Raw genomic sequence first — 26,447 nt, forward strand, 5'->3', positions numbered from 1 at the left:
AGGGTTCTAAACATGCAGTAAAAATAAATCCTGCAAAATGACTGCAAAATGAATCCATGCATGTAAACATAGATGGAGCAGCAGGAATGTTCCACACACATAAGACATGGATAAGACATGCAAATGAACAATTACATAGTGTTGAGGAGGCAAGTTTTATGGAGAATCAGGTTTTTATTCAGATCTACACATGGCAGGTGGCTGGACAGAATACACTGAAAAAAACAAATCCAGTGGTAAAGAACTGCAACAGAAAATCATGGAGTCTAAGCTACAACATCTATTGAAGACCTCAGGAGCAAAGAAAAGATGACACAGCTATGCAGGAAGTCAGGCAGTCAGGCAGAAACGTTCATTTTGAAAACAAACAGACAGAGAGTGAGACACAGAGATGGAGAGAGACTACTGGAAAGCCAAACTGTATGAGTAACGTGGCAGACTAAAGGAGATATGGACAGATGCATTGCATTTTGCTGACTGTCGAAGCGCAATAACTAAACCCCATGCAGCGTTTGGCACACCTCCACGCAGACTCTGATTCGCTGCTGCTACTGAGCCTGTTCAGGCTGCCAATCATCTGCGTTTAAAACAACAGTGTCAGCACTTTCCGCCGGCTCACAGCACGGTCACTGTTGAGCCTGGACCAGCATGCTTTGCTTTGGAATTATCAGTATTTTTAGACTTCCAGAATGGATCGGAGAGTGGGGTCCACTACTGTACATCTCCCAGGTTTCCAAGAAGCACAGGATAGATACCCATGTTAGTGGCAATTTCAAATGTGTACAACAGCAAAAAGATGAAATTTGCAGAAAACTGGTTGTAGCTAAACTGTGACATCATGCACAGTGTTGGCTCATCTGAGGAATATTGTTCTTAATCATTTGGTCTTTTCTAAAGGTCCCTTAACAACAAAATAATCAGGACATCACACTACACTCTGTAGAAGACTGCTAAGGCATATGCAAATAGAATCCCAGGCAAACACGTGTGAAAAGCCATATAATAACACAGCGTTCATGCTTTCAGATGGATAGCACCCATAGTGTTAGCATTTGGCAAAGCATCCTCACCTTGGTCTTCATGAACTTGGAGTGGTTTTTGTAGACCTCCATCTGTTTAATCTCCTCCTCACGATCCTCTGTGCTCAGCAGGCCATTGGCCTTCAGCATCTGGATCTCGTCTTCCAGGTCTCGGATGTTTCGCTCCAGGGACGCAATCTTGGTGTCCTGGACAAACAGTTTGGAGGAAAAATGAGCCACGCTAATTTCCATCCTGCTACACCCATGTGCTAGCTTTTTTTCTCTTGTCTTTTTTTCCTTGCCTGCACCCACAGACAATTTAAGCCATGAGAGAACGGATCGCCTGCACAGAGAGAGAGCGAGAGAGCGAGAGAGAGAGAGAAAACAAAGCGCTGGGTGTTGAGCAGGAGAAAGAGGAACTGCAGCATCGCAGTGCAAGTGTAGCCAAGGCAGAATCCTCCTCCTCTCATGCTAATGGATTAGCATCTAATCACCATTTAGTAGCTCTGAGCACATATCCACTTCCCCAGCGGCTACAGGGCAGAAGGACCACAGCAGAGTGGTACAGAACAGTGCAGAGAGTTCGCTCTCCCATCTCCCATCTATCTCTCTCTCTCTCTCTCTCTCTCTCTCTCTCTCCCACTGCGTGTGTGTATGTTCATGTGTGCGTGTATCTGCTTGTAGGCTGCAAAACCACGAATGTAGGGTTAGCTTCTAAACTTTTTAAAAAGACAATACACGATTAACCACGGCCTGTGTCACATTCCTACAATAGACTCTGAACCCCACCCCCCTGTTCCCTTCTCATTCACTCTTTCTTGATCTCACTACATTCACAGACTTCAAGAATGAGAATTTTCACAAAAAACCTGCACTGAAACCTGTTCTATAGCTTGTGCCACCCACACTTAAGCGCATTATGCTGTAGTTACAACTATGGTTGTATAGTTTATATTTCCTTAAGCATTCCATTTAGTAAATAAGCAATTTATGTATGCAACTTCTGTTTCTGACAAACTCAGAACAACAAATAAATATTCTATATCAGGGAGGATAAAAAGATCTAGACTATACCCTATTATTCTATATCAGGGAGGATAAAAAGATCTAGACTATACCCTATTATTCTATATCAGGGAGGATAAAAAGATCTAGACTATACCCTATTATTCTATATCAGGGAGGATAAAAAGATCTAGACTATACCCTATTATTCTATATCAGGGAGGATAAAAAGATCTAGACTATACCCTATTATTCTATATCAGGGAGGATAAAAAGATCTAGACTATACCCTATTATTCTATATCAGGGAGGATAAAAAGATCTAGACTATACCCTATTATTCCAGCGATCTGCAATCGTCTTCCCTTCCTTGTCTCTCTCGCTCTCTCATATGGCTGCATTAGTGTTATGGCTGCTTTACTGCTGTAAACAACCCCCTCTTGTTCCCATAGTAACAGCATCAGAAGTCAATGCTTGCCCAATGGGAACCATTGCACCATGGGAACCAATGCTCATCTGGTTCGAAGTTGGTTCTAGCACACCTAGCTGTCTGCAGTCCAGTGTCTGCATGAGGGAGTAGGAGAGGAGTCATTATTGGCTGGTTTGGATGTTCTTCAGGTCTCGGTTGAAGAATGGTGCTGATCTACAAGTCGTGTATAGGCTGTTGTCTGGAGAAGAGTCAAAGGACACAGAGAGTACAATCTACCACCCTATCTGGGTATCATGTGGGTAAGTGGAAGTCTCTGGTGTTAATCTAGGGAGTCCTATGAGGTCCAAAGGTGTATACATGTGTGTGTGTGGGGGGGGGGACCTGCATGAGGTCATTCTTTATTTTTAGAGGCATGTGTAATGGCTCTACTGGTGGTGAAATGGCAGCCCAGAGCATCTAAGAACAAAAACAGTCATATCACACATGCACACAAACATGCATGCGCGCGCACACACACACACACACACACACACACACACACACACATACAATCTCTTTCACTGTCATGCACAAACTCACACATGCATATACTCTCACACATACACACAGGCACTTGCACACACTATGCTTTTTCATCTAAACTTGTAATCACATTTCCTCCTGTTTCCTCATTATTTACATGTTTGCATGCGTTTCATCCTGTTTCCTCATTATTTCATAGTTGTTTTCTCTGTGTTTCCTGGAAGCTTTACTTTAAGTACAGTCAGGTATATTGAACTATAGTGAAATATAATTAAATATAATTACTATGAGAATTTTTCTTCAATCTGGCAGGCATTTGCTCTGTCCTGATTTGCAGTGTGATGTGTTACAACAATAAGTATTATACCTACGGCAATCAAACTCTTACCTTCATCTCTATAATAGTCTGCAGGGCTTTAGTCTTGCTCGGGTCCTGATGCAGCTGGTTTCTTCGATGAAGCTCCTGAAACCAAAGTTTAAGCCATGAGATACTCTTCAGTTTTGCATTCATGTTTCATTGCCTTTTCTTTGTATATTTTAGCCCTTTGTAATGTGCCTTTAAGCTTATTGAAAGAACAAATTGAAATCAAATGCATCATTATCTTCATTCATATTCATTTTATTATCATTATTATGACTTTACTACTATATGCATCTTTACAACAGGTGCATGGCCTGACCCATGTCCAGGTGAGCATACCTCTCTCAGGTGGATATTCTCCTTCTCCTTCTGGTCCAGGATGACCTCCAAGTGGCCAAGCTGGGCCTCAGCCTCGGCGATACGCCTCGCCCTCTCCTGCTCTTCCTCCTCGGATGCCCTCCCTGCCACCGGGGGGAGCCCTTTGCTCTGCAACATTTCCAGGAGCTTCTTGATGGACTCATCCCTGGCCCCCAGCGTCTGCTTTTGCGTCTCAATCCTCAGCTCCATCTCCTCCAGCGTCTTCCTCAGGAGGAAGAGCTCCTTGGCCTGCCGGTCATGCTCAGCCTGTAGCCGGCGGAAGTTCTCCTCTGTGAGTTCAATGGTGGCAAAGTGGTCAGCCCCAGATGCCCGCGAGCTGCTCTCCTGCTGCAGCAGGTGGTTGAGGTCGCGCTGGGTACGCAGCTCATCCTGCAGGGCCTGGATGGTCATCTGAAGGTGCTGTGGCATGGAGAGCCGGCATTAACTTGTCTGGCATTAGGACTGCACGCTAACCACAGGGGGAGGCAGGCAGCGCCTGAACTCCATCCAAGGTTTGAGAGACACAAGAGACCCACCCCATCAGAATTTAAAGGTTACCTCCAAGGTCGTTCTGTGAGATTTGTGCTAAATTGGTTCATTTACGGGGCAATATGAAAGGTTTATATTTGGCAATATTTAACATCCATGTGTTATGTATTTCTCATGTATATTTACTCTGTTATATGAAGAACAAAACACAGCAGCCATAAGAAAACAATATAAGACATGCATGTTTAGATAACTTGTCCAGACATTTTATGTTTGGATTATATTTGTTACTTAGCTCATGAAATTCCTCTAGGACTGGTTGCTGATTATTAATAATAAATATACTAATAGTAATGCAAGATACTTGGCTGTTGGGTCTTCAGAGGGGCACACCACTGACTAGAACATTTTTTTTTGCTTTCATTAATGTTAACAGACAAAGAAAACTGTGTCTATAACTGAGAGAGGGAAAAAAGCATGAATTGTAAGGTCAGGCAAGAATCCACTGCTGTGGACTCTCTTGGGAATACTGGATAAATGACCATTTAAATACAATTAAAGAATAGACCTGTGCTAGATCTACTAATGAGACGATGGGCTTTTATTGTCTGCTCTATGTGGCACAATTAGTGCCTTAGGCAGAATCACTGAATATAGGGGATGGGTGTATTGGAGTAAACTGGAGCAGATGAAGCCAGTCACTTTCAGCTTAAGTAACGTACACCGTTACATTTTCTCAGCATGTTTTTTCAGAGCACTACATTTTTCTGTGTCTTTTCAGATATCCTAGAGATCACTCCTTTAGTCTGACATTGCAATTTATCTAGAACACTCCACTTTGTACTTTGTCTGCTCATCTAGATAAATGAATTCCTCTAGCTTATCTAAATCAATTTTTCCCTTAAATGTTTTTTCCAGGTTTATCAGGATTGTTTCACTTCTCTCTGCTTTTGCTCGGTTTCTGGCATGCCATAACTGGATCCCAGATTCCAATCTAAAAACAGTGAAATTTGTGGAGGTTTTGGGGAAAGGTCGATATAGGAATTAGTTTCAATGCATCATGGGAAAAGAGTCTGAGGTGGGGGTGAAAAGGTTAGTGTATGAGAAGAATGAGGGAGCAGGTGTGTGGGAAGAGTCTAGGCAAATGCATAATCCGATTGCTCAGACTGAGCTGGGCCTGCAAAAGCACCAGCTCACAACAGAGATACCAAAGACTGAATGAGCGAGCAGGAGGGAGCCATAAGCTGACAAGAAAACAAGACGCTTGGCACCCAGATGTCAGGACACGGATGCAGTGGAGTCAGTAAAGAAGGTCTTGAGCCACTTCAGAAGTTCACAGATGCCTTGTATGCTGAACTCTAGTTTAGCATTTCATACCTTAAGCCAGTACTCTATCTCTTCAATAAAACCATTCTTGCTCAGGAAGAGAATAACACTCAACTGGCCAGGGTCATGAAAACAACCATTCTAACCATCCTTGAAGAAAAGTACTCAGGTCCTGGCACAACTGACCTACTAGATATGGCTTCTTTCTTGATCACAACTTCAAAAGTACGTACATAAAGAATGAAAATGTGGATGACATCAAAGCTAGAGCAATAGAAGAGATCACTGCTAACAGAGCAACACTGGCACTTCACCAGCTCCTCCAAGGGTACCAGTAGCTGCATCTGAGGGTAAAAAAAGGCTAGCTTTTTCAACACGCAGGGCAGCAGCTGCATAGCTGAGAGCAGAGCAACTCGCCCAGATAAGGAGACTATTCAAGTGGAGCTAAGAAGCAAACCTGCAAGCTGTTGAGGCAGTGGGAGCTCAGTGGTTAAGGTATCTGACCTGTAATTGAAAGGTTGTCAGTTCAAGCCCCACTGCTGCCTAGTTACCTATGTTGGGCCCCTGAACAAGGCCCTTAACCCTCAATTGCTCAAAGCTTGTATTCAGCCATGATTGTAAGTTGCTGTGGATAAAAGTGTCAGTTAGATGCTGCAAATGTAAATGGAGGTTGATGGTGACACCAACCCTTTGAAGTGGAGGCAATACCACCAAGCAAATGTTCTTCATGTAGCAAAGCTAGCCAGGATGTAGCTGTTTATTCCTGCCAGTGAGAACACTGTCACCTGCAACAGGTCTGCACTGTGGACAGACTGGTTTTCCTTGAACAAAATTTGTCATGTTAACAAGACATTTCAATTACCAAAACCTGTACTGGTAATGTTCATATTTTTACTGTATATACAAATTATGTACCAAGATGTTGGCATCAAAATGTAAAATATATTATTATATAATATATTATTGCAAAATATATTATTACTTACTTAAATGTTTACTTTTCTAATGGAAAAACAAGAATAATATAGTTCCTTTGAATTCTCAAATACTTTACCTTGAAGTATAATACTAATGCACATTTGGAATGTTTTATTTGTTAAATGCAGAACCAAGGGAATTAACAGCGATTTTAATACTTGAATACTCTGTCTTGAAAGAAAACATTGTGAATTAATACTGAGATTGTTTCTTAATTGTGCAATAGAAGGTTTGAGAAATATCTCTTTGAATACATAAACAATTAGTATTTTATATCAGTTTATAGTGTTTGTAGAACTACCTTAAAATATTTTCTTTTAAAAATAAAGCAATGTTAAAGGCGTATCTATATATTTTAATTTCTATATTTATGGCATTTGAACAATAAGAATTGTCTACAGAATAAGCCACTACATAGTATATAGGCCCTGTCATGCAAAAAAAACAAAAAAAACGTGATATATGTGATATACCGTGAAACTATCAGAATCTTAAAAAACACCCTCAAAAAATATTTGTTCATACCACACAACACTACGTCATACATGTTTTAATTATCCTTTTAACTATGAACCATGCATTTCAAAAATGTTAAGATTTAAACTAGCATCTCTTTTACAATTAAGAGATATATTTGTTCACTATAGTAGGCCACAACCTCTCCAACTGATGTCTTACCCTGGCAGGTTAAAGAAGCCTTTGATATCCTATGATGTCCTGCAACTATAATGGATGTCTTCCCACTGCTACGGTTCCTGCACATTTTAAACATGCAGTGGTCCCCACTAAAAAAATTTATTTCAATCTGAAAACCCTGTGTAACTATTGGGCCATTTCCAAACCGTCTTGTTTATTTAAATTCTAGAAAAGGTGATTTTTAATCCACTTGTGTGGCATTCTTAAACAAGAACTGACTTTCTGCATCTTTTCAATCTGGCTTTACATTACTACATAGTACAGAAACTGTTCTCGTAAAAGTGACCAGTGATTTGTTTCTTGCTGATGATTCTGGCAATTGGTCTGTTTGCGTTTTGCTAGATTTTGAGACAGTGGACCATGCTATACTCACTTAAGATCTTGACTAATGTGTTGGTGTGAAGGGTACAGCACTTGATTAGTTTATTTCATATCTCAGAAATAGTTCCTTTTCTATTAACACTGAAAACCAATTTTCTTCTTCACTATGAGTTCCGGAATCCACCAGGGGTCCATTATAGGGATGGTATTATTTTCTAAATACATGTTACTGCTGGATCCAATTATATGTAAATCTGACATCTCTTTTCATTGCTCTGCTGATGACATGCAGTTGTATCTTCCCTTGAGGCCTGGTGATCAGCTCCCTGAGGAAGCTCTATGAGTGTATCATGGACATTAAAAAGTGGACGTACGTGGATGTACAATAATTGTAATTGGCCTTGTATCTTGGAATCAGCCAGTATATCTCTTACACACTTGCAAGTTGCTCCGAATTCATCGTCTCCCTCAGAAGCCAGTCTTCTCATGAGTGCTAATAACAGGGATCATATTGCCCCGATTCTAGCATCTCTTCACTGGCTTCCTGTATAGCACATCAGACAATATAAAATCTTATTGATTGTTTTAAATCTCTGAATGGATGGGCCCCTTCTTGTATTGCAGATATGCTTGGGCAATACTCTGCTTCATGATCTCTAATATCCTCCACACAACTGCTGCTAAGTGTTCCCTGATCCTGTACTTTTTCAACTACAGTGCCAGTCTGATCTTACAATAATTTAAAATGTACACCTTTTTAAATCCAAGCGTAAAGCATACTTTTATTCTCTGGCTTTTGAGAACAGATAAATGCATTATATCTGTGAATATTGTAAGTAATTTGTATGATCCTTATGTAGAGAGGTGGGCAATGGGTAGGAGGAATATTTATGCAACTTATGCACATCACTTTGGTCAACATTGTGTTTTTAAATGTGGTATACATAAAATTAAACTTGAATACACACATGCACACACACACACACACAAACACATGCGCACTCATGCACACAGGGCAGCGGTTGTGAGCACAGCAACAGACCTTTGTCCTGCGGGCGTCCAGTAGGTGCTGAGAAGTGATGGAGATGGTGTGGAGAACACAGCATTAGATCACAGCACAACAAACCGACACACGCAACAATCAACACAAAGACACACGCAACAATCAACACAAGACGCAGACACAAAACAATCAGAATGACAAGCATGACTTAGGGCTGCACAACATATCAGCAAATCTTCATATTGTGATTGTATGGCTTCATGCTGCAAATATGAAGCACTGGAAAAGTTAATTAAAATACTCATTTGCATATTAGAGCTCTCCTTGAAATCACTGTGGCACAGGCTGGTTGCCATTGATTGCCGTATTGATTAAGAAATAATATATTGTGCAACCTTACATCATTCACTGACTTACCGTGGAGTAATGTAGCAAATTCCACACATACAAAAGAATACACCCAGTCACATATGCACAAATATAGATACGAAATAGTAGAAAGATCGTGTCATTTGTAACAGAAATCCTTTTTGGAAAGAGACAAAACACTTCTGATCTCTGTGTCTACTGATTGTTTTAATAGATTGTTTTAATGTGTAATGTGGTGGTTCGGTCAGTAGGAGGCAGTACTGACTCACAGGGGTGCACTAAGCAGAGGTGACCAACACGAGCAGGCATACTGCCTCATACAAGATTTACTGTGAGCACATCCAGAAGAAACGCCTAAAAATGCATACAACCTATACCCAAAAGTGCATTTCCAATAATAATGAAGTCCAAATGTCACGCAAGCACTTGTGTGACACCCATCTGCATGTATATCACACTCAAGCTTAAATCTAACCTACTAATAAATAGACAAGCTTAAATCTAACCTACTAATAAATAGACCCTAAACTACCAAGGTAGGCTAGAGCAGGAGGGATCAGATCTCATGGGGATGTGGAGCGTGGAGAGAGACAGCACACTGATCTGTGTGGATCACTCCATAGGCTTCTCTGGTCTGTCTGTACAAATTATCTCTGATCAAATCTAAAAGAGCCAAGGAGAGTCATGTGTTTATGCTGCAGACTAATCAGTCAATTCATTCTGACTGCTAACGCACACACACACACACACACACACACACACACACACATATATATATATATATATATATACATATACACACACACACACACACACACACACATGCACACACACACATACATATACACACACGCACACACACACACACACACATATATATATATATATATATATACACACACACGCACACACACACACGCACACACACACACACGCACACACGCACACACATACATACACACACACATACACACACACACACACACACACACACACACACACACACATATATACACACACACACACGCACACACACAAGACCTCTCTGCAAACTGTAAAGTGTGCTGTATGACTATTTTTATGAGTTTTTTGTGTTGTTTTCCTGTCATTGTGCAGCCATTCATTTTGCCACAAACATAGTAAAATGAGCACACAGAGAGAGAGACTCCCACACACATGCAGACACCTTCTAAGCAGAAACACTGTACATACTCTGCCTTGACTGCTCCTTCTCTCTCTCTCTCTCTCTCTCTCTCTCTCTCTCTCTCTCTCTCTTTTAATCAATAGTCTTCCTAATCTTGGAATGAAGGGGAGGAAATGGTCCAATAATTCCATTTGCATAATTACAATCCATACAATCCAGAATTTACACACAACACACACAAACACACACAGTACGTTAGTGTCGGCTCACCTCTGAGCACTTCTCTGAATTCACGAATGACTCTGCAACATTTTAATGCAGCAGAGCCTCTCAGGCAGGCTTCAGGTGACTGTAGCAATGGTTGTGTGGTGAAGGCTTGAACCAGTTTAGTACTGCATGTATGGTGGGGGTCCAGTTGGCTTGCTAAACTAAAACGTCACCCAATTTTACATTTAACACATTTGGCATACACTCTTATCCAGAGCAACTTACAATCTTGTTGCAGACGTAGTGTTAAGGTAGTGTTAAGAGCCTTGCCTAAGGATTCTTATTAGTATAGCATAGAGCATTTGGCCAGACCTGGATTGAACCCCAGTCCATCACAGGGGCAGAAGTGTGTTTACACAGTACATGACACCAACCACCCACATCTTACCAACCTGAACCAATCTACCATTATACCACCCACCATACAACTACACGAACCATTACATCTCACCAAACTCAACCAATCACAGGGCAACGGATTCAGTTCCTCACAAAAGCAGGACACCAGTATAACAGATCATTTCCTGTCTTTCTCTACTCTTACCTACATGTAAAATGTGTTTCACTAAGCCATCTGGAGAATATTGAAATGTTATCATGCAGGTTATGCCATTGGTGGATCATCTTTGTGACTAAGCCATATGAATACAGCAACCAACAGCCTGCATCACGCCATAATTGAGGGGGCAAACATATGTATCTTTTACACTAAACAAACAAAGCACACACACACACACACACACACACACACACACACACACACACACATACACACATGTGCGCGTGGGGTGCTTTTGTGGATAAGTGCTAAACAAACATGACTCATAATTACCAGTAAGGCTGCATTAATTCAATCTAACAGCCTTCTAAAACACTCTTCATTAATGAAACAGCTTTATAAAATGGATAACAAAGTCTAATTTTAGTAGGTTGCGTAGATGAAGGAGTACTTCTATTTGGAGAAAAGGTACACACATACACAGAGAACATCCCGAACTTCACTTAGTGCATAGTGAGCTCTTTTCTCTTTACTTGATATGTATTGTATTCCCTCAGGAATCAATAAAGTACCCTTTCTTTTCCTGTCCATCACTTTCTATCTATCTATCTATCTATCTATCTATCTATCTATCTATCTATCTATCTATCTATCTATCTATCTATCTATCTATCTATCTGTCTATCTATCTATCTCTCTATCTATCTATCTATCTATCTATCTCTCTATCTATCTATCTATCTATCTATCTCTCTATCTATCTATCTATCTATCTATCTATCTATCTATCTATCTATCTCTCTATCTATCTATCTCTCTATCTATCTATCTCTCTCTCTCTATCTATCTATCTATCTATCTATCTATCTATCTATCTATCTATCTATCTATCTCTCTCTCTATCTATCTATCTATCTATCTATCTATCTATCTATCTATCTATCTCTCTATCTATCTATCTATCTATCTATCTATCTATCTATCTATCTATCTATCTATCTCTCTCTCTATCTATCTATCTATCTATCTATCTATCTATCTATCTATCTATCTATCTATCTCTCTATCTATCTATCTCTCTATCTATCTATCTATCTATCTATCTATCTATCTATCTGCCTCATGGCAACTGCAATTACCGTTGCACAATTACAAACCTTTTTCAAAAGATAAAACCAAATGTTGGCTGGTGCACCTCTGCTGTAATTGTACAGCTGTAACATAAAATACAACCCGATTTCAGAAACGTTGGGACATTATATGAACTGATCAAAAAGAAAGCAGTGATCTGCAAATTCTGGACGACCTGTATTACATTGAAAACAGCACAAAAATACAATATTTGATGTTTGCTCTTATGAATGTTATTGTTTGTCATCATTCCAAAAGTGAAGACTGCAACACATTCCAAAAAAGTGGGAACAGAAGCATGTTTACCACTATTTTACATCACCCCTTATAATCATTTGGGGACTGCAGCTGTTCCAGATTTGAAAGTGGAATCATTTGAAATGCTTTCGTTATACAAGTCTTCAGCTGTGCAACCATACAGGGCATTCAACTTCATAACGCACCATGTGTTTTTAATGGGAGACAGACGTGGACTGCAGACAGGCCATTCTAACAACCCTACTCTCTGCTTCCAAACTGTTGGAGCATGTACAGGATGAGGCTTGGTGTTGTGAGGAAGCACAGGTGTTCCGAAATAAAGTTAAAAGACACAAAAATTGCTCCAAAATGAGTATATATCTTTCAGTGATAATGGTGCATTAACAGATGTGCAATTAAAACATGCTCCTCCATCACAGAAACATACTAGGTTTTAATGTGTCGCCAACTCGTAGATCGAAAGTCACGGACATTCAATCATTAAGATGTCATTTATGGCATTTATGATATTTCTCTGGAGTTTTTCCTGAGACTTGTGATGATACTAGAGCACAGGAGGTGAAACAGCTAAAAGCCTTGCACTCACTCATCCATCCTCAATCATACAGGACTCAACCCTACCTAAATATTACTTTTATACCCAAGCATTAATGCATCACCTGTTTAAGATGTTTTTGAACATTTGACAAATTTGTAGTCTTACCTTTGCCTCTTAAATTTATCATCTAACTTTTTTGGAATGTGGTGCAGGAATCAATTTCAGAATGAGTGAATATTTCCAAAAAACAATACAGTTAATAAAGTAAAACATTAAATAACATGTTATTGTACTGTTTTATATACAGGTTAAACTGTCGGTTTACTAATCGCTGCTTTCATTTTTTATTTGCATTTTACCTACTGTCCCAACTTTTTTGCAATTGGGCTTGTAATAAACCAGTTATACTGGGGGTCATCATTCCGCCTGTGACATAGTGAAGCAGGAGTGAGGTGCAAACTCAAATGAACTCGAAGTAATTTTATTTGCAGACAAAAGGGGGAAAAGGCATGTGCAGATGAAGGCAGCAGAACCGGGGCACCTGTGCAGATCAAATAGGGTGAAAACAAACAAGGAAGAGGTGGGTGGTAAATGGTGATTGGGACGGCAAACGCAACATATCCCCACAGTTTGGCAGTTTAGCCCCAATGCACCATCCCACACACACTCACAGTCTCTTTAATAACTAAACAAAGGGTCGAGCACATGCAGTCAATAAAAATGGATAAGTAATAGCATTTGTTATTCTTCTAACTGTTAAAGATATGCTTTAGGCAAAATTACAGACATAATAATAATAAAGATTAATTATAATAAATAATAATAAAGTCTGATTTGTCTTTTTCAAAGTGTAACATAAAAAGGAGCATATATATTAAGTAATAGTCAGTAAATAGTAAAGATAGCATGATGTCAATTTTTCTGTGCCTGTCAGATACCCATGTTGCATTTTGAGTGTCACCAGATATCGATACTGATCCAGTTCTTTTGTGTTTATGTGTATGAGATGTTATATCTGCTATATTGTTACAGAAATCATGCATGAACATGACAATACAAAATAATATGATTTAAACAAAACAGAAAAACTGTTTACATTACTTAAGCATGTCACTTTTTCCTTCCATTCCCATAGTGTCTCACACACACACACACACACACACACACACACACACACTCACACACACACACACTCACACACACACACACACACACACACACACACACACACACTCACACACACACACACACACACACACACACTCACACACACACACACACACACACACACACACAAACACACACACACACTCTCACACACTCTCACTCACACACTCACACACACACTCTCTTTGTCTCATTCTCTCTCTGTCAGCTCAGTACAGCTGTCTCATTCATTGACTTCTAACATTTGCACTATAGTTCAATTGCATTTTTTTTCTCATTACTGCATTATTAAATTCCCTCATTACTGAACACTGAACTGTAATTCCACATCAACTTAATAATAACATTTTAATTGTCATTCCTGAGAATTCCAGCGGCAAATCACTGTTCTACCCACTACACACTTCACACACACACTAAGTGAGCAGACAGAGAAAGGCTACCTGTACTGGGTTTTTCTTCACTCAACCTCTGCTTAAAACCAATAGAAATGTAATCTGATAATGATTACAATTTTTTTTCTAGCCAAAAAATAAATCTATGGACAGAGTTAGCTGAAGTTGACTTATTCTCCAGCTTCTTATTCAGTTTTTCCTGTCCAACTATAACCAAAAACTCAGCAGCTCTTCTGCCTTTCCACGCAGTATGAATATACAAAAGCCACAGACTAATTCATGGATGTAGACAAGCAGATTGCTTAACTTGTTCGGTCATTCTTTCTCCTCTCTGGCTGTTTGTCGGGTCTCTACTGCTTTCTCCTTACCCCGGCCCTGAATTTACTCTACTTTACAGCCAAACTGGAAAGAAAGTAATTTGTTTTTAAAGAATAGATTAATAAATAAATCTCTGTTGGTTGCGGATCAATGGCAGTGAACAGGACTAAAAACGCTATTTCGTCTCGTTTAAATGCTCTCACTGGAAGGAGGATAACCTTATCAAAATGATAGCAATGCAAGTCATCACACGTGTGGGAGTGCACGGATATTTGCATATGAATATAATCATTTTAAATCAATGTAAAGAGAACACAGTTAAACTCAACAACTGTGCTCACCCTAACATGGCTGTTATCACATGTCCTGTAGTATGCTGGTGCATAGCACTGCTGTGCTATTTTCAGGCAGGACTGTAATGGTACTGGATCATGTTCCTTAAAACTTTGTCTCCCGATATCTGATTCAATATTTTTTTTCCTGATATCAGCCTAATTCTGATACGTGGTATTATAGCAGTCTGATCTCTAATAAATAGTTTAGTCTATGAGTCGGTACGATAAGTGCTCATTGCACTCACTGGGCCACTAAAGTTAATCGGCACATCCTGCTGGTCTTCATATAGGTCTTTATGTTTCTTGCCAGGAAATCCATATGTTCACTTTGTTCAGTTTAAGGTAGAATTTCATTGCAATAATACATACTTCAAGGGAGTGCTCATTGCGCATGGTTAATTCAAGATGGTCAATTCTATGGGGCTCCAAAGTGATGCAACAGAAAAGCGGGAGATCAATGAGCCCCAATGATGCCATAGCCATCCACGACTGGGAGCCTCAGGGCAAAACGGCCATGTACTCAGGGAGGGGGGTGGCACCCTCACTCTCTTCTGTCAATCACAGTGACACTGACCAATCACAGTCGTCACTGTGCTCATGCATCAGAAGGGGACTGACAGCCCTATTGTCTGAGAGTGTTACTCCGCCCACAGACGTTGGATGAGCCGCAGCTTCAAAAGATGCAGTGATGGGATGCAGGTGCCTCAGAGGAAGGTGACAGCCCTCACCACTGAGCTCTCACTCTTTGATATATATAAAAGATGGTTTAGTCGAAAGCCCATTTCACACCAGACATGTGCAGCGTGCACCATCACAGTGGTAATGGTTGAAGCAAGCAAAAAACCAGTGGCTGAGCACAAAAACCTTTAGTTTCTGTCAAACAACAGCACAAAGCATTCTTGCTATATTATGTAATCTAGGCCAATAGTGAAAACAGCACATAACTACACTAGACTACATTTTTCTCAGAAGAATTTTTTAAAATCTTGACAAAAGTCTATAGTTTTTTTTTTTCCCTACTCATCGGTATTTTAACTTTCGGGAAGGAAAACTGTGGCAACTTTCCTCAGATCTGAAGCTGTTTTAGATATAACATAGTGGGAAAAACAAAATCAGATATACCAAGATATTTTAGCATAATTTCTATGGCAGTTGGCTACTGTAAAGCTCATCCCCATTCCTATTGTAACTGCAGGAGTATTTTCCATTGGGCCTCAAAAACACTCTGACAACTGTGGTAAGTTGGTGATACAGATACCTTTTTACTACAAATTCCCTTCATGTCTAGGTCAAAGCCAAAATGTGCCCAATTGGTGACCTAACATTTAGTTTAGGAACTCATTTCATGCCCACTATTGAATCAAAAATGTCAACTGTGTGGCCACTACCACATGAGAGAGGTATGTTTGCTAGCATCTGTGATTAACATCTAACTCATACTGTTTATTGTATGCTTTGGTCTTTTATGTCTGTGTATTTTTAGCATATATTAAGTTGAACATTAGCTGTAGATATCACAAGTACTCACTCCTAGAAATAATTAATAAAAGTCACAAAGAAATCCCCCAAATGTTTAATGGACTGTTCCTTCCCTCCACACTAATGCTGAAGTGACCAGTACCTGAAACGTTTTGTTTCTCCAGAAGCCCTTTAATATATGATGTAAACAATGTTTCATATGTTTATAATTCACATCACACACAATATACACTCCTATACCAGCAGAAAAAATAAAATCTGCAGTACTGACAGAAATGTGTACAATGGCACACAAGGCATCATATGACAATGTTACTGCAGTAATGTGGTTATCATCACAGCCCTGTGGGTGTGACTTTTTGTAATAAGCTTAAAATATTAAAGGTTTTTCACAAGCTATCACACTTCTCTGGGTTTTTAATGAAATGTCTTAGTGAAAAAAGAGCATAATTATTTTTAAACACTTAACTACATTTCCCTCATCTGCTGTTTTGCCACAACAACAATCCCTATTTTAGGAAAGGTTTTATAGACAAGAACATTTGTAGAGACAAGAATGCAACATAGCAAACCCTCCAAACTGAAGGTCACCCTTTTGTGAACTTGTGGGAATTTTGGGGGCATTCACACATTTAGCGTAGCTCTGCCCATGTTAGCAATGTTGCTGTGGAGTCTGAAGGTGTCTGAACAGAATGCTGTCAGTTTTAGTAATTTCGCTAATGAGTCAGATGATGGTTCAGATGATGAAGATGAGCTAAGAAACAGTATGCTTCACAATATTTGGGCAAAAACATCTCAGTTTCATTGGTGGGTCTGTTGTTTACTCTGAGTTTCGCCCAGAAATTCCATATGATGGAAGGACACCGAGTGACACACCATCAAAGATACCCACTCGTAAAGTGGGCAACAGGTAAACCAACCACTTTGGTTTGTTTTGAAATGTCTCAACAAACTGGAACTGCACTTAAACATTGATGATGTTAATTTAAGGCTTCAAGTACTAGGCTGCTGATTTGGTCTATTATTGACTGACCTGGAAGTATATTTGAATTCCTGGAGGAATCTACAAAGGTTTTGCCAAATGTTCTGTCAAGTAGAATTGTGTACTGTGGCAAACAATTTCAGGTCCTTGTCTCAGCTGTTGTGCTTGATGCGCTACCTTATGCTTTTATCAATTATGTGAAATGTCACAATAATTATTCTATATGTGATAAATGTATAGTCTGGCGTGTGGCCTAACAAGATATTTCCTGACACTAATGTTAAACTTAGAACAGATGTGGATTTTGCAGTTAATGTTGATGAAAACCATCATCTACAACAGAAATCAAGCCCTTTGACAAGTCTTACTGTATTCCTATAGAATACATGCATCTTTATTACTCTGCTGTAACATAAGAACTCCAATTCTTTTGTCTGAGAGTAAAAAAATGCCTCCGGCCTAAGTAGTTGGATGGATTTCTAGGAAACTTTTAAGGCTACATCCTTACACTCCTGTTGAGTATGCACACAAACCATGAGACCTGACTGAGTGGATCAGTAGAAAGCCACTGAGCTAAGCCAGTTCATGTACTCTGGCTCTGTTGTCCTCAAGGCTTGTGTTCCTAGTGAGCTGCATGAAAATTTTGTGCCCCTTTGTCTCCGTGTGTTTACTCTTATCTCCAGGCAGCCCTGAACCAAAGGCAAATTTTGTTCATGATCTGATTGGCTCTTATGTGTAGCATTTTGTGAAACTATACAGAAATTATAAAGTTGTGTGTACACCAGTGGATTGATTCACTTAGCTAGTTGATTCACTTAGCTAGTATAGGAGCTTCAGGCAGCCATTCACTACCTGTCTGCTGGAATGGGATCTCATTCCATTTCTGCAGTCTCAGAATCTAACTGGAGCTCTGCGTCAGGTTTCAAGTACTGGTGATTTCAGGAAGTCTTCACACAACATACGGAATGTTTTTAGGACTGTTTTTGAAGTTTACAACAGGGCAATTATGGTTGAAACATACATAGCTTAATAGTGTAATGAAAAGAAGAGAGCACAAAAGGAAAGCATTAACAAGTTTACATTAAGAGCAGACTTGCAAGCCTAAAATCTATACTCTTGACTGCTGACTCTGACCACCAATATTTAAAATTTCTGGCACAGTGACCCAGTGAAATAATCACATACTTCCTGCTAAAATAAAATTTTGATTAAGGAAGAAAAATACTATTTTGGACCTTTAGAAAATTGATTCACTAATAGCAAAATCCTGAGCTAGTAGCATTTATCCTGCTTTTTGACTTGACATTTTCTATCTTGGATTAATGAATGTCAGATATGTTTAATTGCTACAGATGGAGAAATGCCAGTACTGTGTAGTGGAATATGAAGACAGATTCTGCATTTGTTCCCTGCTTCTAGCTGAAGGATGACAGATGTTCATGGCCACCATGTAACACATACATTTTTAAAAAATGACCAGATACATGACTTAATTGAACAGCGCAGAGTTAAATGCCAGAGCTTATTGTTTTTTGTTGTTATTTTTTCTTGCTATGTTGATGAAACATTACAAACGTTGCTGTTCTGATTTCTGATGTGGATTTAAACTGAATGAACACTTCCACTCCCAGTCTTGTTGGTACCTTTTGCTGGAATTACAAATATCACTGCTATGTTTTGGAGGTGTTTGAGGCTCCAGCATCTTGCTAAACTATCGACCATTCTATGATGCAGAAAGTATTTTCATCTCAATGAGCGAGAAGGAAGCCTTGCCACTCCATCAAAGCAGACCCTTAGCTTAGCATGGCAGGACAGCCCGCCAAGGCTAAGTTAGCATTTTAGATATATGGTGCAGTGTTATTTAATAATGTAGCAATTTATGATTAATGACGTCTTCTAAAATCTGTAATGTTTGCGAAATGTGTTTGGGGACTTAAACCAATTTACCGATAAATTCAGAAGGGTCCTAATTATGGAGAGTTTAAGTTTTGTATTAGTTTTACATGTAGATATCTACAACACAGCCCAAGGGTCAGTTAGAATTTTTTTTCTTTTTGCACAGCTAATATTTGAACATTTAAGTAATGAGGGAAATAATCAGGACCAATACTTGATACAGCGACTGTAGAATGAGAACCCTGGGGAATCAAAAAGAGGCGCCCACCTAAATTGTAAGAACATTTACAAAATAATGATGGAACTGTTAATTAAACCATATTTGGCCTGTGTCTCCTCGTTCACATCATATTCTGGCGGAGTAAGTCGCCATTTAGGGAACAAAGTCTTTATCTTTATCCCTTTTTCTCTCTTTCATTTCTCAGGAAGCAGCACACAATATAATGGCAGTACAATATTATTACTTTACAAAGCTGTCCGAATTCATACTTTTTATTTATTGTTGTGTATCGTGTAGGATCATACCAGGAATAGTGGCAAACAAATGCTGTGCAAGTTACTCAATCAGTTCGGACAGAGTTGTCTCAGATTTTTTTATTTGTGGCTAGTGACCTTAACCAAAGTTTGTAAAGTATATCAAATGAATACATTTTTTTCATGCTCCTGAAAACCTTCATTAATTAACATTTTTGGGGGGAAGCCATGTGTGGAATTTCTTATCTTCAAAAATATGACTCCCAGTCACACAAAATTTGGCAAAGATAAGACCAGCATGTTTGTATAGAAGCGCATATTTAACACAAATTTAGCATTTAGTCAATGCAGCCTGCAGGAATAAACTTTTAGAAATGTTTATGTATTTTTATACACAGTCATGCTCACATGAGGAAAACTGCATGGTCATCACAAAACCACATATGCATTCCTGTATTTGTGCACTACAGACATACAGCTGTTGGATACTGCAATAACAGCAAGAGAATTAAGTCATAATTAAAATGAGAAGCAAGGCCAAGCTTTTTTCTTTTTACTCATGTCTAATTAAACAGATATGAAAGACATCTCTCCTTAACCATAATAAAACGTGTCATGGAACGCTCCCTTTCCCACTGTTTACGTGGTACACCAGTGTTTTTTAGCACACACCTCCACCTGGTTTCATTTCGTGACGTCTGTCTGTATTTAAACCACTGTAGGTGTGTGCTTAGTGGTCAGTCGTTGCCCATGTTTGTATCTGTGCTCATGTTAATTGTATTCGTGTTAAGTGTTGATGCTGCATGTGAGTGCCGATTGTCTTTGTTTGTTTAATAAACGTATGTCACGGTACGGCCCCTCCCCCCTCAAATGCGTGCCTGCGTGCGTGTCTGCGTGTCCGTATTGCCACGCCCTCTTGTGTTCACCTGATCCTTGTTGTGTGTAATTGTCATGAGTGTATATAAGTCTCGTGTCGTACTGTGAAGGTTGTTGGTGTTTGACCCACGTTGTGTGTGTGTGTGTGTGTGTGTGTGTGTGTGTGTGTGTGTGTGTGTGTGTGTGTGTGTGTGTGTGTGTGTGTGTGTGTGTGTGTGTGTGTGTGTGTGTGTGTGTGTGTGTGTGTGTGAGAGAGTTGTGCTTATGATTAAAACGTATGTTCTGTTTAACGTGCCTCGTCCCCGCATCCTCCTTAACCCATTAAACGTCACAACGCATGTCACTGTCGAGGGAGTCTGTACATCCTGCTCCTTGCCCTGCAGCTTGGGCCATTACAACACAAAATTACAAAAGCATTGCTTTTTTTGTGCAAAACCAAAATAAATACTAATATTAATTTATACCTCAGTGGAAGCACATATGTACTGTAAAGCTGTTAGAAATATCAGCACTTTCTACATAGCCTTTCTAATATTTTCTATAGTTTCCTATTTTATGGGAATGCAGGCTTGTTGTAACAGTAGCCATTAGTGCCTCACATATTTTTGCTCACAACTCTTATTCAATTATTCATTCATGAGACAGACATGGTAGTGCAGAAGTCTCTTCCACTTCATTACACAGTTGTTTTAAATGCACACAATCGATTTTACTATGAGTATCAGTTGCTTTCTGACCAAGCCAAATATCTTGATAACAATAAAATACATGCAGAGCTACATTCCTGTGTTGCGGGAGAAGATATATGAAGTAATGGAAGTTTTTGAATGAAATCGATTATTTATTTTTTGCAGGTTTGGGATCAATGTCCTGGTCTGAACAGTATTTTTATGGTTAGTGACCAAAATGGATTAAGCATGTTATATGAACACTTTACATGAACATTTTTATGTTTATGTTGTAACTTTCAAGGCAGCAGCAGCCCAGTGTACCATACACAGCCCCAGAATATGCAAAATGGAAATAAAATATAATAAATTATGTATAACAATGAAATACATAATATATAATGAAGTCTTAATGAATACTTGTAGTGAAGCTTGATATTATAGATACATTAGGTGATGGATGGTAACAAAAGCTACCTCAACACTCCCTCGAAAGAACCTCCTTCCTGTCCACTGACAGCTCTGCTGTGTATAAAGCACATGATTAACACTTATAGGGATGCACACTGACAATGAAACTGCTAAGAGTAACATTATTATTAGTGGCAGTAATGATGAATACAGCATTTAGTCACAGTATCATTATAACTAAGGGACATCATGTCATTCTGAAGTCAAAATGGAACTTTTTTGTATTTCTTTTGTGCCATGTCATTTAAAAGATTAAAATCTTGCTTCTCCATAAACTTTAATCAAAATATAGTGACATTTGCTACTTCCTAAATTCCTTCTGTCTCATTGTTGATTGCCTGCAGATTAGCATCAAGGTCTCACCATCCAGTTAAATCCCAATAGATAAAACATGTCCTACCCATAAAGACTTTCCAGCCAAATGTCCTGTTTCACTTAGAAATAAGTCAGATTGATGTGCTCTGATTGCGGATTTATGTTGACTCTAACCTAATCTTTACAGGTATCAAGGTTTGCAATTGTGGGTGGTGGGATACCAGAGGCCATGCTATGATTGGTGCATGGAGTCTGGCTGGTTACTGGCAGGGTTGTGACAATATCTTTGAAATACTGCATGTTTGATGAGTGTCTACAGTCAACATGCACTCAGATTTTTTGGGAGGCAGGGATTACATGAATCCCTTACATGAAAACAAAAAATCATGCAGACTGCAATGTCATTGTTATAGGACATACATTGATTATACAGTCCAAAATATATAAATTTAGTATGTAGATGTAAAAAACTGAATTAATATCAGTGCTTAGTTCTATGGGTTAAATGCTAAAGTGAATTGTTTGAGCTGTATTTCATTTTATTTTGCTTTTTCATAAATAATAGGAGCTTGATGAATGTTTATTGGTAATATGATAAAGATCATTGGTGCATAAAACAAAGGTTGCTTCTCCACTCTTGAGTTCACATTTCATATATTCTAATCCTACAATTGTAGATTTGCATGTGTCTGAATGCAAATCTGGCTTCTGAATATATTACTTCATTAAGAGTGTACATGTTGACGTACACCTGTTGATGCAAGAGACACAGCATATACGACACAAACAGTAAAATACTTTGATAATCCACATTTATGAATGAGGAAATGTATTACTAGAGTGCTATTTGCTCTTAATATAACATTACACTAAATATGGCAGCATGTTTTATTAATCTTGGCACTTCATAGCAAACCATTACTTGAAGTAATTGCTTTGAGGAGAAGATGACGTGTTAAACATGACATATATGTTATATATCATCTGAAAATTTTAGTAATGACCTATAACTTTCTCTTTTTAGGGGCTCACAATAACTCACCGACTCTCATGACATCTTTTGATGTGCTCAAGAAGTGGCTGCATTATGCACCAGAATGGGAGGGTGGCATTGCAATGAACAAAATCTCAGAAAAAAATTTTAGATGCCACTGAATGGTTTCAGATTATATAATTCTTTTTCACAGCAATGTATTTTTTTAAACCTGATCAAATAAAGGTCAAATAAAGTTTTAAATGTTTTTGTTCATTTTTGTGGGGTTTTTTTTTTTGGTTTGTTTTTCCAGGGGGGTTAGGTTATATGATTCTGATATAGTTGTTTTATGACTTGGATCGATGTTGAAGCATGTTAAATTTAACCAGAAATCAATAGTACTTCATTTAGATTATTGTTGAGAAAGAGTTGATATCGTGTCTCCTGTGGTGGTTCATTCAACATTGATTCAATATCAAAATTAATGAGAACTTTCAATGTTCAATATTTCAATGACCTTTCCTACCATTCATTCCACATTGAATCAATATAATTTTCTGATCTGGTCCTCCACCTCTTACTCTGTAACTCTATCCATCTCTATCCCTAGCTCTTCCATTTCCCTGTCTCAACCACAATCCCTGTCTCTTGCGCTCTCTCTCTCACTCACACACACACAAACACACACACACATGCACACACACACACAAAGACATTAGTATGAACATCATGAATTAACTATAGGCCCTAGCAGATGTCTTCCCTTCACTGGATTGTGGTTTGCTGCAGCTGAATCAAACGTTGGTTTTCCACAGCTTAAGCATTTGAAAACTGTTTCCTGATGTTTCTTCACACCTCTCTGAAATATAGAAAGCCTATAAGTGCCATAGTTTTACCAGCCACAAATTAAATAGTCTTCATACAGCTTGCAATAAACAGGATAAATAAATATTCATGATTGGTAGCTGACAACACAGAAAAACTGACCAGCCCACACTGACTAACTCTTGTGGTCTGTAGCTGTATGTAAAGCATTTCAACATTTAAGCACATGAAAGCAACTGTGAAATGGATGCTAAAATGATCAGACTTGCTGGTAATGGGCTGGTTATGCTGCTGTAAGCACGCTGTAATGAAGCTGTGCACCTCGGTAATGAGGCTTCGTTCCTGAGCAGCAAAAACATCACAGCACACTCCGCGAGCACTTCTGGCCATCCTTACATTCAAACCAATCCCTAAGAGTAGCTCTCCTGGCCAGGATGAAGTAAGGAACATATCTTGTCAAACAGTGAGGTAACTTAGTATGAAATAAATACATACGGCAATACAGGTGCCACCTTTCACAGACCTGGTTTAGCAATGTGATGCAAGTGATGTAAGCATCATGTGAGCTTCAACACTGCACCCATTAGCTGTTCTTAATAACCCACTCTTAACAATTATCACTACCGAAGATTTCCATAGGTGCTGATCTGGACCCAGACAGATTATAGGAATTTTTAAAACAAATATTTCTATCTTAAAGATAGTGTAATGATGAATAGAATCCAACAAGCTCCTGCTACCCATAATAAGGAGCACCTGCTTCTAATAATGAATTAATTCCTAACAATCCTGACATTTCTGGACTAACCATTCCTATAACTGAAGTCTGTATATTGTGGATTAGGAGGCAAAAGAGGAATCTTAGTGAGTACTTAGCAGCTCTGATGAATAATGGTCAGGCACACACACACACACACACACACACACACACACAGTGCGACAGATGATCACTTACCCTATGCACACTCATTCAGAAACACACACACACTTAAACATGAAGCAATGCTAATACATAAACATAAATCCACACAAGCATATATATGCACACACACACATCTTTCCTGGGAGTATGGCAATCACAAAAACATCCTAAGGCCACACTAGTCCTGCAGATTTCAACACACACACACACACACACACACACACACACACACACACACACACACACACACACACATTTTAACAAACAGAGAAACAAGAAGTAGCAGAACACCACACACCCATGCTCTTGACAAACAATTCATTGTTGAGATTCATGCACTGGCCTTATCTAAGACATGAGCAGAAGCCAAGAGATGGAGAGCATGTTGAAGGACACCAAGGCCTCATCAGAGAATGCCAGCTAAACATGACTCAGCAAAAAACACACACATATAAATCTACCACACAAACATACCCCACACGAACATGTATTATACACACACACTGAAAACACACACATCCCACGCAACCCCAGGCATGTTATTCACAGATACACACACACGCATACGCACGCTCACACACACACGCGCGCACACACACACACACACAGCCCTCAAACATATACACACAAACACCCACATGCAGCAACACACAGTTTATATCACAGGATGATTCATCTGGCACCAGGGAAGCTGCTTCTCGCTTTTGTCACCTAGAAACTGATGATCTGCCACTTCAAATCATTCAAAACAAGCCTGGACATGACAAACAAACAGCAAACAAGCTGCAGAACCAAGATGACAAAAACAGACTGTCTACTAGCACTGTCAATCCTATTGTAATTCATTCAGTTCACAACAGTCGACGCAGTTGTTAAGATGAACCCATCAATCATTAACACTTCCTTTTAATTTCCCTTTTTTTACTAATAAACTTGCATCACTTAATGGTTATTTGCTCTCCGGAACTGGTTTTGAATACTCTGGATGATGCTCGTGTCCACTCTGGAGGAGGAACACGATGAAAACGAGTCACTGTATAACACCCTGGGGAACATCACTGTTCTCACACCCACACACACACGTGTGCACCCTTATGGCAGTGCTCAGCAGTTTGAGAAGAAAGATCAATACTAAAGCCGTCTCATCTGCAGCTGTAGTTACTGCTCATTCTGTGCACACACACACAGCGCTATTGTTAATGTCCATTCTTACGATTGCCACTATGTACACACTCACACATAAATACACACACTCACAAAATGTCTCATAATTATAAAGGCAGAATAAACAGCAACAACTTATAAAACTCCTCACTCCTTTCATCCTTTGTTAAGTTTTAAGAGAAAATCCTGCCTTTAAATGTTGCAACCTTTGATTTTGCTGCAGTAAGTTGAAGAGCTAAAAACTCTGTAGCATTAAAGCTATTCTCAACCCATCAAAGCCAGACAGGTGGCCAAAATCACCCCTACTGCCCACAGAGGCTGACTAATCTCCATCCTACTGGGTAAGAGTGTGTGTCTAGAGGCCTGTGCATGTGTATGTGAGAGAGACTGAGAGAGAACAAGAAGGAGTGTCATAAAGACACAACAAAGTGGAGAGAGGACTGAGACAGAAAAGAACAGTGAGAAATGTGCCTC

The 26,447-nt window shown here is 39.2% G+C and overlaps 1 protein-coding gene across 12 annotated transcripts in view; it reads right to left on the minus strand.

Annotated features, from left to right (window-relative positions):
• erc2 (ELKS/RAB6-interacting/CAST family member 2) overlaps positions 1–26,447 on the minus strand; it is a 61,654-nt gene that overhangs the window by 22,916 nt on the left and 12,291 nt on the right. For 10 of the 12 annotated variants that reach the window (XR_014119368.1, XR_014119364.1, XR_014119366.1 and 7 more), the window contains 4 exons: positions 8,547–8,573; positions 3,677–4,114; positions 3,365–3,439; positions 1,071–1,226 (listed from right to left, as the gene is read on the minus strand). Coding sequence is in view for 1 of the 12 variants with exons in the window: in XM_081705366.1 (XP_081561492.1) it covers positions 1,071–1,226; positions 3,365–3,439; positions 3,677–4,114; positions 8,547–8,573 (696 nt within the window). In the remaining 11 variants the exon portion in view is untranslated. The remainder of the gene's footprint in view (positions 1–1,070; positions 1,227–3,364; positions 3,440–3,676; positions 4,115–8,546; positions 8,574–26,447) is intronic. The other 2 variants (XR_014119365.1, XR_014119363.1) reach the window with 1 other exon arrangement.

This window comes from Electrophorus electricus, chromosome 22, assembly GCF_041902795.1.
Source record: "Electrophorus electricus isolate QZ-2024a chromosome 22, ASM4190279v1, whole genome shotgun sequence".
Lineage (NCBI taxonomy): Eukaryota > Metazoa > Chordata > Actinopteri > Gymnotiformes > Gymnotidae > Electrophorus > Electrophorus electricus.